General features: G+C 38.9%; 1 protein-coding gene across 7 annotated transcripts in view; it reads left to right on the forward strand.

The window, feature by feature from the left end:
• Positions 1 to 7,378: 7,378 nt before the first annotated feature.
• The window catches only part of LOC113656103 (IQ motif and SEC7 domain-containing protein 2), a 78,525-nt gene continuing 71,481 nt past the window's right edge, over positions 7,379 to 14,422 (forward strand). For 5 of the 7 annotated variants that reach the window (XM_027167149.2, XM_047799786.1, XM_027167144.2 and 2 more), the window contains exon 1: positions 7,380 to 9,613. In XM_027167149.2, the coding sequence (XP_027022950.2) occupies positions 9,117 to 9,613 (497 nt within the window). In that variant the 5' untranslated portion in view covers positions 7,380 to 9,116. Of the gene's footprint in view, positions 9,614 to 14,422 lie in introns of all 7 variants that reach the window. The other 2 variants (XM_047799787.1, XM_027167147.2) reach the window with 1 other exon arrangement.

Raw genomic sequence — 14,422 nt, forward strand, 5'->3', positions numbered from 1 at the left:
GCAGGAATGTTATTTGACAGCTTTGTGGTTAACTTAATTTTTTTTAGTTGATTTGTTGCTTTATTTTTCATGCATACAATTACATATTGGTGTTCCCAATTCTGGAAATGTTCTGTCATTTACACATGTTAATTAATGCACTGAGTAACTCTGATGTGTATAGTGCAGCACCTCAACAATAAATAAAGTAAATAAATAAAGAGTATATAGAGTAAATAAAGCATGAAAACCTCTGGAAGAAATAAACCTTGGTTCATCATTTATCACTTTAATCAGTGTTCAGTACTCTGTACTGTGATGCAAATCCGAAATCCTGACTAAAAAATGAATATTCCACTGTAAGTATGAACTTTTCTGGAACTTGGAGATAAAAAAGGGAGATTCGATATTGTTCTATAGTTAGAAAACAGTCAATTCAAGGTTTTAAGATTCGCTAGTTTCACCACTAACATATTTAAACATATTTAATGATACTGTATGCCCTTCCGAAAACAACTCACCCATTTTTATTCTTGGGAACTGCACTAACAGTGTTGGGTTGGTTCTCTGCCCAGGAATCGAACCCAGGCCACGCAATAATGCAATTCATTCGAATGGAGTGCGATACGAGTGAACTGGCAGTAACACAAAATTGTTCTAATACATGATGTCAAAGGGCATTATATTATATTATATTATATTATATTATATTATATTATATTATATTATATTATATTATCATTCCTTTGTTTATTTTTATTGGATACAAGCTGTTGAGAAACAGAATAAGCCAGTTGGGATGATCTATTTTCCTTGTTTTTGTTTACAGGCAGTAGCTACAGTAGATATTTTAAGCAAAGAGATATGGAAGTGAGCACTGGTAAAGTAACTGCTGGTGTTTACTGCATTAGAAAAGTAGTTCAGGGTTTATAATTAAATGTGTAATTTCTGCCTATTATTTAATGTCATTTTAATCATTTTCAGTCAAACTGAACATCAAGGTATTTTATGACAATATGTAAAGATAAACTGTACTGTGAAAACTGAGTGTTAAAGTGCATTGTGTTCATTGTATAGTACAGTTCAAAACAGTAAGTAATGTCCGTATTGAATTTTCTTCCCAAGTGGAGATTTTTGTTTCTAATTGGATACGATGTTGTTCAGTTGATGCTATATGCTACAGGATGTTCTGATATCTTTTTTCATTTTTATTTAACACAACTTTGGCCTTGTTTCTATTTCCATTCAATGTAAAGAAACGTTAAATCAAACTAGAATCAGTGAAGTAACCCTGAGTAATATTTGCACAACATCTTGCTCATCCAAGCTCAATTCGTTGCTCTAAAGAACAAACATTTAATTAAATTATAAAACCTAAAATTGGAATAAAAAAAATTCTGAATGCTGCATGAAATATGTTAGTGTTTTTAATGTTGACTTATTTCTATAAGCCCTTTAATAACTCTTTGTCTCTCTGTAAACTTTAAAACACTTGCTTCCCACACACACTCCCAACACCCCTTGTAGCATCACATCTCTAAGCACAGACATTAGCATACATCAAAACACATTTGTACCACTGATGATCACACTTAAGCTACACATTGTCAGCTGTGTCTGTGGGCTCCTCTGGGGAATCGTGAACAGTCTCTTAATTGCGCTTGCTAATTACACTCTCCATGCTCTGCTATGCTAACTCTGAAATAAGGGGGCGGACAAAATGGACGGGGAGTGTTGTGGAAATTTTCACCGTTGTCTGCAGCTTCTCAAAACCTGATTAAAAGGAATTGAGAGCAGAAAATTTGCATTGGAAAATTTATGAGATTTTAAGGTTAGGTTTATTGAGATGCTAATTTCTTTAACCAAAACCTTTTACATTTTAAATTATCTGCATCCATGGATCTTTCCTTCATTTTCACACCATCTTTTCAAACTGCTGTTCATGCTGTATCACATGGTAGGATGTGGTAGCTCAGTGGTTAAGGTGTTCGACTACTGATCTGAAGGTCATTTGTTCGAATCCCAGGTCCACCAAGTGGCAAGACCCTTAATTGCTCAGGTGTATAAACTAAAATTTTATACACCTGAAATAAAATTTAAAAAATGTAAGTCACTCTGGATAAGAGTGTCTTCTAAATGCTGTAAATGTAAATGGTAGTGTAACATGTGCAGGAAACTACTATCTGCCCTCTTCACTTATGTGACCTTTTGACTAACTTTAATTTGATGTTATAATTGTATCATCTGGGGGGCACGGTGGCTTAGTGGTTAGCACGTTCGCCTCACACCTCCAGGGTTGGGGGTTCGATTCCCGCCTCCACTTTTTCAGTGTGTGGAGTTTGCATGTTCTCCCTGTGCCTCGGAGGTTTCCTCCGGGTACTCCGGTTTCCTCCCCCGGTCCAAAGACATGCATGATAGGTTGATTGGCCTCTCTGGAAAATTGTCCGTAGTTTGTGAGTGTGTGAGTGAATGAGTGTGTGTGTGCCCTGTGATGGGTTGGCACTCGTCCAAGGTGTATCCTGCCTCGATGCCCGATGACGCCTGAGTCCCTGTGACCCGAGAAGTTCGGATAAGTGGTAGAAAATGAATGAATGAATGAATGAATGAATGAATTGTATCATCTCTAAACTGGCTACCTGTTAAGTTTAGAATTGATTACAAACTGCTGCTACTTACGTACATGGCTTAGCTCTCATGTATATAATCAGTCTTCTAACATGCTACAATCCTTTGATCACTCTTTGAGGTCACAAAACTCAGGACTTCTGGTAGTTCCCAGAATATCAATATCTACTAAAGGCCGTAGAGCATTTTTGTATTTAGCTCCCAAACTTTGGAATAGCCTTTCTGACAGTGTTCGGGGCTCAGACACACTCTCACAGTTTAAATGTAGATTAAAGCACTATCTCTTTAGTCAGGCATACACATAATACTTTCCATAATCTTGTGCTCTAGTACATGCAAATTATCATCTAGTGCTAGTTCGATTCGGCGTATACGGACATTCTAAGAGGAGATGCCAACTACATGTGGTCTCTAAAGACAAAACAACCTCCTAATCAATTCACAATTGATGGACCGTATATTTATAATCACATCCTTCAGTGTCCAAATAAGGATGGGTTCCCTTTTGAGTCTGGTACCTCTCAAGGTTTCTTCTTTTTCCATCTAAGGAAGTTTTTCCATGCCAATATTTTCAGCTTCATTTCCAAACATTTGACTGGTTTTGGTTTCATCTGACTGCAACACATGGCTCCAGTTATAGATCCATTGAAGCTTAACATTCACCTTCATCAGCTTCACTATGGACTGTATTCAAGTTTAAAAAGTTTGTAGGAAACAGGTTCAGAGTAATAATACACAGGCACTAAAATGTATTTATTGGACATCCCTTTCAGATGTGCAGAGTTTTAGTTACACCAACAACACTGCCAGATTTTACTTGATTAAAAGTATCTGAAATTAAGTTATTCGGTAGTGTTAGAGCCACCACATATAATTACAAGCACTTGCTGTTAAGCCTGAAAAAATACAAAATAACAAAATGGATAAAGAATGAATATTTTCATATTCATTCTCAGATTTCTCTGATATCTAGTTCAATGAGCTAACCAAAAATAAATAATAAACAAATACAAGGATGCTTATTACAATGATATATGATCGAGAAGATGGCAAAAAAAAAAAACATTAGTCAATATACTTTACTGCTGCATGAGTAGTCTTAGTAGTAATCGCCATATAAATCACTGCAAAATTCATTTAACAATATGGCTTCCACACTTATTATTCAGCAATTTAAAAATAGCACCTTATTACACTTCACTGCACTGTAGCATGAAGAGCAATTGAAAGATGCACCCTTACTGACACATGATAGGGGATAACCAAATACTGGGTAGAAACTTTGGTGAGCAAGTTTGGAAGACAATTGGCAGAAATCTGAATTTCTAAACTGCTCCTCACTTATGCCCCTCAATAGTGTTCATAGTAGCACTAGCACTATGCATTGCAATGGACTGGCATATCACTCTATGTGTTTTCCTGTCACACACCCAGTGTTGCTGGAATAGACTCTGGAACTACTGAGACCCTAAAGTCCTGCAAATGGTTAATGAATGAATGAATGAATGAATGAATGTTCCAACAATCTTTCAAACAATGGCACTGGACTTCTGAAACTAATACAAAGAGTCATAATTCATTGGAACTGAGAGACCACTCTGTTTTCAGAGTGCATTCAACTGTACAAGTAGTGCATAAGTCTGTACAGTAGTTGCAGGTCTTAATATTGATGCGCAATATATGTTGTCACTACAAAACACTGGGTTGTGGTTGTGTCAACTCAAAAGTTTTGTTTGTGATTTTTTTTTATATGGTCATGAGAATATGTTTATGAATCCCAGTAACATGCAATGGCCAAGTGTGTTCATAGCTCATCAGCACAAAACACTTTAAAATGCAGATTTAAAAAATTTAGGCCAGAATTACAGCAAAGCTGTAAAAGAGCTCTTCCTTAGTGTGTCCTAAATCATTCAGAAATGTTGCTCAGCTCCCTGTGTGCCCTGGTCTTCATATTCAAATCTCATGGATGGTGAGCAATTTGGTATTCTTAAATGTCCTTCAATTTAATTATCTTCTTTAATTATCTAATTTAAGCCCATTGTAGGTGTGCTCACTTTCCTGTTGAATATTGGCAAGGTACACAGTGGGAGTCAAGCAGCAGGGAAATGTCATGTTGACCTTTTGATTCACAGCACTGGTGGAATCTCCAGATGAATTAAGGAGGGCCTGTGTCACTCAATCACACTATAATCAGCTGCAGGCTATGCCACTGCCACCATTTTATATTATTATAACATCTGTAATACTTTCATTTACATTTACAGCATTTGGCAGACGCCCTTATCCAGAGCGACGTACATAAGTGCTTAAATCTCGAACATTGAATACATTAATGCTGGCTCACTAGGTTACATACTTAAGATACCATGAGTTTAAAACATTTGTTCAAAGTTACAATGAAAAAGTCTCAAAGCTTGTGTTTTTCTTTTTTTTCCTTTCTTTTTTTTTTTTAAATGCAAAAGATAGGGAAAGAAGTGCTAGGTGAAATGTTTCCTGAATAAGTATGTCTTCAACCGCCGCTTGAAAATAGCCAGTGACTCAGCTGTCCGGACCTCTAGGGGAAGTTTATTCCACCACCTTGGTGCCAGAACAGAGAAGAGTCTTGTAGTATATTGTAGTCTTTTTCCTGGTCTGGCCTGTTAGATAGATTCTTTAAACAATTGCACTGAACATCTACTCTTGGGAAGTATAGAAGACTGTGAAGACTGCATTTGTTATTAAAAAAAAGCCAGAGATCTGTCTATGGAAGAAATGCAAGTCATTTAAAGCTGAGAAAAAATGGACAATCTATCGTGCTATTGTAAAAACCATCAACAACAGTGTGGAATTTCCAGAAAAAAACACTGGTGTACTAATATTATCGAACAGGTCAACCAAAGAGAGGAACAGCAATTGAAGACAGAAAATAAAAGAAAAACCATGGGCAGTGTGAAGGTACGACAATTCACCATTTAAAGAACAAAACTAACCTTTATCAGGGGGAAGGAAATGCCAAACCGTGGATGAAGAAAGGATCTGTTCATTATTCTAAACATACAACCCCACTGATCAAGCATAGTGGAGGCAGTGGCATGGTTTGAGCTGGCAAGGATGCTTCTGAAATGGGATCACCAATCCTTATTGATGATGTAACTCATAATGGTAGCAGCATAATGAATTCAGAAATCTACAGACACATTCTCTCTGCCAATTAACAAAGAAATGTGCTCAATCTAATCAGTTGAACTTCATTATGCAGCAAAACACATTTGTTCCTATACGTTTGCTGACCTAAAAATTGGGTGGTCTGCCAATAAAGGTGCCAAGTTTTTTTTTTTTTACACATCTGATCAAATATATCAAGTAAATACCAATAAATTAAGATATTTTCTATTTTTTTAAAATTATCTTTTGATTGTTAACCCAAAGTGTAGTGCAAAAACTAATGAATTAGCCTTTTTGTTTTCTTTTACATATTTCTCTCACACTACAGTTAAAACCAAAGACTTTTTTAAGTCTAATCTTATTTAATCCATGATTTCACTGCAGCTGTTCACATACTAGAAGTAACTACAGTAACTACATACTACAGTCATTCATTTCAATAGCGACTAATAGATTCCTCTTCTTCTCTCCTTCGATTTTTTTCACTACACACAGAAGGTACATTTAAAAACCAAATGACTGACTCTGCAGTGTTAAGCAAATATTGAACACTTGGAGAAATTAAAAATGATATTGAATGTTCATGTATCTCCTTATGAATGTATACATAAAGGCAAGGAAGTATTTCTAAAATATATATATATATATATGGATAGAAATGAAAGAACAAACGAAAAGCATTGGTTAGATGTCTGAGTAGAGATCTCCAGATTGGCCCTTCCAGTTCTACCCAGGCAGATGTAGAGACAGACAGGCTGATGAACAAACACAGCAAAAGCACATTAATACGAATGATCAGAATTCCTTTTTTTGCTGCGGCTGAATAATTAAGGCCATTGTGTGGGTGTATCAGAAATGTATTGCTCTCTTCATCACTCTCTCTTTCTCACTCTCTCCATTCTGTCCATATTCACACTGTTACATAAACACACACTAGATATCATTATTCTCAGCGTAAAGGCAAAAATAAAACACGATTTGTTCTTCATTTGAATGCACAAACACTTATTTGTCCTTAGTTATGTGGAATCTGAAGAGGAAAGCGGGTGAAAAAGATGCAATTCTGCCCATAAAAAAATCACATTTTAAACCTTAAACCACAAGAGGCCTTTTCAACAACAGCTTAATTACGTATATCCTATCCTTATCCAGCACCTATCCTTAGGTCTTTCCTTTTTTTTGTTAGTCTCACTGTAGTTACATATAATTATTGAGGTTTTATGACAATATGCAAATGCTCAAAAGAAGATTTTCCACAAAAAAGAGGTTGTTGTGAGTGAGTAAATTAATGCCTCTACACACCAACCCCAACATATGGTGCCATTTCCAAACTTGTACAGTATTCCTAGTGAACCCAAGAGGAGAAAAAAAAGGTGTATTAACTTGTGAACTTGTGAGAGACCAAAAAAAATTCAGATTTAACAGAAATAAAACTACTGTAGTTCAAATGGTGAATTTCGGAATAGGACAAAGTAAAACAAAAATAGGACAAAAATAAAACGCTTTCTCTTTCTGCGGAATCAATGCAGCACACAAGAGAGAGAGAGAGAGAGAGAGAGAGAGAGAGAGAGAGAGAGAGAGAGAGAGAGAGAGAGAGAGAGAGAGAGAGAGAGAGAGATTGCGTGTCACTGTGTCCATTGCGGCTCTGCCTGAGAAATTTCACCGCCGAGTAAAACGGCTTTTTAGATCCAAGATGGCCGCCTCATCACTCCCAGTTTCCTTCATGTATCGCTAGTTTTACGCAATACGAGCACCAGAACCTCAGCTGAAGGAAATGTGTATATACTTTGAAAGTGGGACTAGAATTTTGAGTTTGAAGCCGGTTGGCGACAGGCAATGAGGTAGGAAAAGGTAGGTTGTGAGAGGAGACATTGGCTTTGACGCATGTGGACAGCGTGGACACTGCGGTGGTGGATGCTGAATGGCGGCAGGTGCAGCACAGACCACAGCACAGGAAATCGTGTGAATTCGTTACTAACGCGCTGGCTCGCTAAGAAGCTGCTGAAAGGAATCGTGTACAACTCGCTGTGTTTTCAGCCACTGTGTACGTGTGCGTGCGTGTGTGAGTGAGTGCGCGTGCGTGTGCAATGGGCAGCTGCGCGCTGCTTGCCAATTAGGAAGCGAGTCATAACGCACACGAAGGCGAAGTTAGTTAAAACGCTGCCGCACAGCCTACAGCTAGCTGTCCGTAATGAATAACAGTTCACAGCTGATGGAGGAACCTAAAGCCGGGTAAAGCCGCAATATAAAACCTCCTGCTGCTGCTGTAGAAAATGACTGCGAAAAGCAACGCGTTTTTAAAGCAAAGATGAAGGAGAAGGAGCTTCGGGGATGAATAACGACGAAACGGAGAAAGAAAAGCAGATTATTTTGTTGCTTATTTTGGACCTTACACGTTTTGAGTCCAAGGAGGAATATTAGAGCTGAACGAGAAACCTCAGGCGAGTGAAGGAGCTGGAGCGAGTTTGTCTGAGCATCAGCAGAGAAACAGGCTTCAGTCATGTGTTGTAGTGACAGCTATAGGTCCTAGTGTATTGATGTGGTCAGTCTGCCACTGCAATGCATGAAGGTGGGACGTGGACGTTGAGATGGTTGAAGAAAAGGCCATGAGGTTGAGAAGAAGCGAGAAAAGAGCAGATCTGGTTTGGTTCCATTAAGACATGCGCACATCAAGCAATTTTCATTTTGCTCTGCGGTGGAAAGGTTCAACTTTTGTTACCCCCCCTCCTTTCCTCAGAGGAATGGCTCAGCGAGAAAATGTCTCCCAGCCTCTTCTCCACGCTATGAGTCATGAAGGCTCTGTGGCGAGGAAGCATCTGCACCGCTGCGACATTTGACATTCAGCTCCATGCTGGAGAAGGAAAGGAGACACCAGTATGTGCTGGAGATGCAGATGAAAGCAAGACGGTTTCACTTTCTTCGTTGTCTTCTGCTACACCGATCTGACATGTTGGTAAGATGCTGAATCTTTGAACCACGGAGAGGAAATAGATTAATCTGAGCAGATGATTTGTTCACATTGTTGCATGGTGGACCCTGTGAAAGCTTGAGAATCTGCTGACTCAGACATTCCCATCCATCCCATTCTCTCCTATGTTTGTGCAGATTTGAAACTTGGATCAAAAAATGATTCGACCACTTTGATACAAATTATTCTTCCTGTCCTTAACGGAAGTCAACAGGAGAGTAAAAACAGTGTGTATCTGTTCGATTCCTGTCGAACAGCCAGTATTTAGTTTGCTCTCTCTCCCCCCCCCACTAGCATCACGTGGGGGGGAGAGCTGTCATATTTGGGGTGATTGTAATCCCACAGCTCCATCTGTGCTTCAGCAGTGAACAGCTGTTCCAAGGTACAAGGTTCCTTAAGCATGGACACGGGCCAGGGCAGCCCGGAGAGCCCCAACCGGGCTGTGGAGTACCTGTTGGAGCTCAACAACATCATCGAAAGCCAGCAGAAGTTGCTGGAGACACAGCGGCGACGCATCGAGGAGCTGGAGGTGCAGCTGGACCGCCTCAACCAGGAGAACAAGGATCTCCGACTGGACAGGCAGCCATGTCCACCCCCACCACTGCCGCCACTAGGGGCCTCCAATCAGACCCATGGGCACTCTTCACATGTGCAGAACTCAGCCACAGTGTACCCCATCCAGAGCCACAACAACGTGCCAGGCCCTAATGCCACATCTGCCCCAGCCCCTCCTCCACCTCCTCCGCCCGTGCCTCCTCGAGACCGGCGTGTTGTCAATGCACATACGCGCCTCAGCCGTGGCCTGTCCACTGGGTCCAACCCAACAGAAAATGAGAGGGACAGAGAAAGACACAGAGAGACCGTCAGCACCGGCACAGCCACCACTCTGCAGAGACAGTGAGTATAAGCATGCAAGCTCTTCTGCTGCAGACCTGTGGATACTCTGACTTTAAACTCTGTTTGTATGGCTGTTCGATAGATCCGGAACTTCCGCAGCCCTCAGTAGAGTTAAAGAAAGTGTTTGTTTATGCAGCTCTGATTTTGTTTCAGATAACCTTATAGTTATGTAACATTTTCAAGCAACTGAGCTTTCTGAGGCTGTAATGTAGAGTGTATTTAGGTGGACACACGATTGTCATGGCAACCAGAAAGATGAATTTCATACCCACGTTTGGTGAAAGCATTGCGTATCAGAAATTTTGATTTTGAACTGCTTTTAAGACTTGAATCCAAATTTGATTAAAGCGACAATCACGTTGAATTGCTACCAGTTGATTTCACACTCTATCTTTTGAATCAGCTAATGAGGTACATAATTTGATGCTATGCTAACTGATCTGATGATTGCTAAGCAAAGTTCACCTAAATCCAGTCTAAAGTCATGCTCCTGTGGGATTGACATCATACATACTAAATATAGAAAAAAAGTTCTTTTGGGATTGTTCAAATTTCTAATGAGATTATTTTTAGATTTAGGTTGTAAGCAGAGGATATACCACACCTTTTATTATGGGGTAAAAAAAAATCTCAGTTTGGGATTCAATTCTTTTCATAGCGCACATATCACCATTTTTCTCTTCTGCTCTGGGTTCTCTGGTTTTGTCTCACCTCCCAAAATCCATACAGTTTGCTAGATTGCCTACTTCAAATGTTCCTCTAATAGTGTGTGCAGTATTCTGTATTGGACTGGCATCCTATTCAGAGTGTATTCCCACTTCACCCCCACTGTTCCTGGGTTCAACTCTGTTTCCACTTTCACTCTGACAAGGCGTTTGCTGTAACTGAATAAATGAATAGTTGAATGACAACAGGTAGGCGGTCTTAGAGAATACAGCCTTAAAACTGTCTGAAGCTGTAAACCAGACAAGAAATTCGAATTTTATTTGTCACATAAACAAGCATATACATCACACAAAATGGAGTAAAAGGCTATTTCGACTGTCATCATCAAATTAGAATCAAAATAAAATAAATATAAATATACAGGAAGGAAAGGTAAAGTATAGCCAATTGGTGACAAAACAGCATGGATGGATCGTCAGAAACTACTAATGTTCTCATATTTGTAAAAAAAATCAAAACTTGTCACATCCTTAAAAACAGCAATGTTATAACTTTTACAAACACTGAGCCTGTTTGTAGTTTTCCCTAAGCCTGGAAGATTCGGCACTCTCACTAATGTGAATGTCCACCATCATCTCGCAATTTCCTCTGTCCTTGTGCTTCAGTTTACATTTTCACTAGCTAAACGGGTAACTATCTTACACAGGGGTGTCCAGTCTTATCGGAACAGGGCCGATGTGGTTGCAGGTTTTCGTTCCAGTCAAGCAGAATCCACACATGAATTTGTTGAAAGCCAAGATCAGCTGATTAAACAGTTGGAATCAGCACGCCGACATCCTGTGAGGATAAGATCGGACATGCCTGATCGAACAAGTCAAAACAGGATCAATTTTGTGATAGCATTGCTGATGCTCAACCCATTCAATCAGGCAACGAACGACAATAGACAATCCAACAGACATCTGAGCTTTCCTATTTCCTTATAGTAAATAGTTTAAATACTAAAAGTTACTGTCAGTCAAATTGCTTTCAAAAGTTTGGATGGATTTTCTTCTATAATCAGACACATGAGCAGGTTGAAGGTCTGAAGGCAGAGTGCTGTCCTGGTCAATCCAGACTTCTTGCCTTGCTTTAAAGCCTTAAATCCCCAAGCTGTTTTTCAGTTTGTCTCCAACACTACAGCTTGTAGTTCAAGGGCTTTTTAGTATATTTTGGGCACAGCGCATAGTTGAGTCTGTAGGAAGAAGCTGAGGCATTGCTCTTCAAGAGGACTTTGGGGCCATTTTGTGGATGAAGCACCGGCACTGGTTGTGTAGGAGAGTTTGTGATTAATATTCACTGCAGTGTCAGATTGTGGACTGTGCTTGTGTGGGAGCACAGAGGGAAAGAGAGAATGCTAGTGAGCATTTGTTTGTAAGAGAATGCCAGAAAGGTCAAGAGAAAGATATTTCTTTTCAATCTGAGCTCCCTTTGTTTTTTCCATCCACACACTCCACTGCTTTCCCTCTGTCTCTTTTTCTCACTGGGAGTTGGCTAAACGTATACTATTTTCTACCTCTCTGATGGGAGTGTAGCATAGTAAGTAGTAAGTTGAATACTGTATACTGGTCTCTCGTTACTTGAGCCAGTAGACACAAAGACGGTCCAGGACTGACTCAGTCTGTGTGCTGGTGTGTCCATCTGTTCCTTTAGCTGTAGTGCTGCTATCATTAGCATTACCTGAACACACAGAATTGTAGATACTAAATCCTAACTGCTTAACGGAAAGGATTTGTGCAGAGGTTTGGCCGCTTAAATGAAGAAAAATGTTGTTTTTCGAACGTAATTTCTTGATCTTCATTTCTTTTCCTTTCTCCATCCTTCATCCTTCCCTCTGTACTGAGCAGATGGTAGATCACATGATCCTTTTCTCTGATTTGCATTACACTCATAGGGGACTTGGGAATCATTCTTTCTTTTTTTTTCTTAATTTTTTCTTTCTCTCACACATTTTATAAATTAGAGGATGTTTGTTGAGCCATTGTTGATCATGGTAATATAAAAATGTGTATTGTCTGTTACCGAGTGACACTTAACAAGCCTATGCTGTTTGTAAAGACTCATATTCCAAGTCTGATCTTCAGAAAACTGTTGCTGAGCCAAAAGACAGGCAACAAGCCAAGAGAGAGCACTATCATATAATCAAAGCAATGAATTATTCCTTGCTCTTGGAACAAAAGGGGGCTTTTAACCGCAGCTAAATCGAGACGGGGTCGAAAAGCCATAAGTTCCCAGCAGATCTGTGGCAGAATAAAACGAATGAGTAAACATGAACAAAAGAAAATCAGCTGTCGTGTCAGTCATTATATATTGTGATTAATGCAACAAAGCTTAAATGGTAAAACCTTAAAGTACTGTTATCTTTTAAAAGTATTTTTCAGTTTTGTTTGCTGAAACATCATGACTAGCTAAGATGACTTGGCAAAAAATCTATTTATTTTTCCTAAGAGTTTAAATTCATATAAATGCAAATGTTCCTGAGAGACCCAGACTGACTCAGCTGTCAATATAATAGGAGTAACAATACAACAAGCTAACAAGCGTTTTTGTGATCCATAGGAACTTATCTTACAAAATATTCTCATTTTGACATAAAAGACCACATCGTGTGGATTGTTAAGACTTCTGTTAGCTATCAGTTATCCCTTCACCAGCGCACACTTTTCCTCATCGAGACAAAGTATTAAATCTATTGTAGCAGGAAACCTCTGAGCATCGAAGGGCACTGTACCTGGAGACTCCTTACCTGAAATACACCATCCATCATTATATAATGTCTTTTGTTAAATAACAGCACATTTCTTTGATCCATGTATTATCAGGCTTAGATTACATAAAGTGTCAGCAATAATATTTAATGTGAACAAGATGTAGAAAAGATAAGGTTATTTAAAAAGATAAGGTTATTTAATTATTATTTAAATTAGTCAGCACTGCCGTGTTTGAGAAAATGAATCAATACATTCCGATCAGCCAGATTTGAAGATTGTGGTATAATGTACTTGTAACTTTTATATCAAGGCTGATATATATTTTAATATATCAGTAGTCACACGTTGGGGATTAGTTCGTGACACAAACTAGGCATTCTACCTCAAGCTGATTTTTCTTTAATAGTATTTGCAACAGTGAGAACATGTTCTGTACACAGCTCTTAATTAACTGCATTTGATGATGAAATGGAAAAAAAAAAGCTGTGAATAATTCATCCCTATGTCTATTGCCATTAAAGTCTTAAACAGTCATTCCTGTCAGACTACAAGTTCTGGGAGAAAAGTTCCAGTTATTGTACTAAATCCATCACAGTCTCAACAATGGTGGATTTAGCACAATAAAAGGTTATAGCTATTGATTAGATAAAATTTTGTCTGCACATGTGTCTAGGAAATGTGTTTGACTGGTCAGGTGTGAACATAAATCCAAATCTGCCTAATTATACAGATTAGTCAACTTGCCAGTCAAACAATTCACTAGTCGTGTTGTGAAAATCTGTACTTTTTCTTTACCATGTTTTAAAGATCATTGTCTTCACAGCAAACTCCACTACGGACCTATAGGAGTGATCTCTCTCTCACTCTCTCACTCATTTTCTACCGCTTTATCTGTACCTCGGGTCACGGGGAGCCTGTGCCCATCTCAGGCATCATCGGGCATCAAGGCAGGATTAGGAGTGATCTAATGTATGTTAATACATTGAGTGGGAGAATAATTAGCTTGTCTGTGTTAATTACATTCGTCCAATTGATAGGTGGCAATTACTGTCATGAATAGGAGGCAGTGAGTAATATCTGGGGTGTCGGAGGTTTGAGCGTTGGAGGTATTGTCTTATTAAACCCCAATTGGAACACACGGATCAGAGACTTTGCTGTTCAGATTCAACACCTGTTCAGTTCAGCAATCAAATAATTGTCATTGTTACTAAGCTGCCAGAACAGATTTGAACCCCTTTAAAGAGTATTTGCTTAAACACAAGCTCAATCTAGTAGCTGTCAGACCCAACTAATGAGTCAGATGTAGGAACATGGCTGAGTTTGAATAAGAATAGCAAAATTATTCAGTCTGAAGTATACACGTGAATAGAAGGTGCGCTGGTCTTTTATTTAT

This window comes from Tachysurus fulvidraco, chromosome 14 (genome assembly GCF_022655615.1).
Source record: "Tachysurus fulvidraco isolate hzauxx_2018 chromosome 14, HZAU_PFXX_2.0, whole genome shotgun sequence".
Classification (NCBI taxonomy): Eukaryota; Metazoa; Chordata; class Actinopteri; order Siluriformes; family Bagridae; genus Tachysurus; species Tachysurus fulvidraco.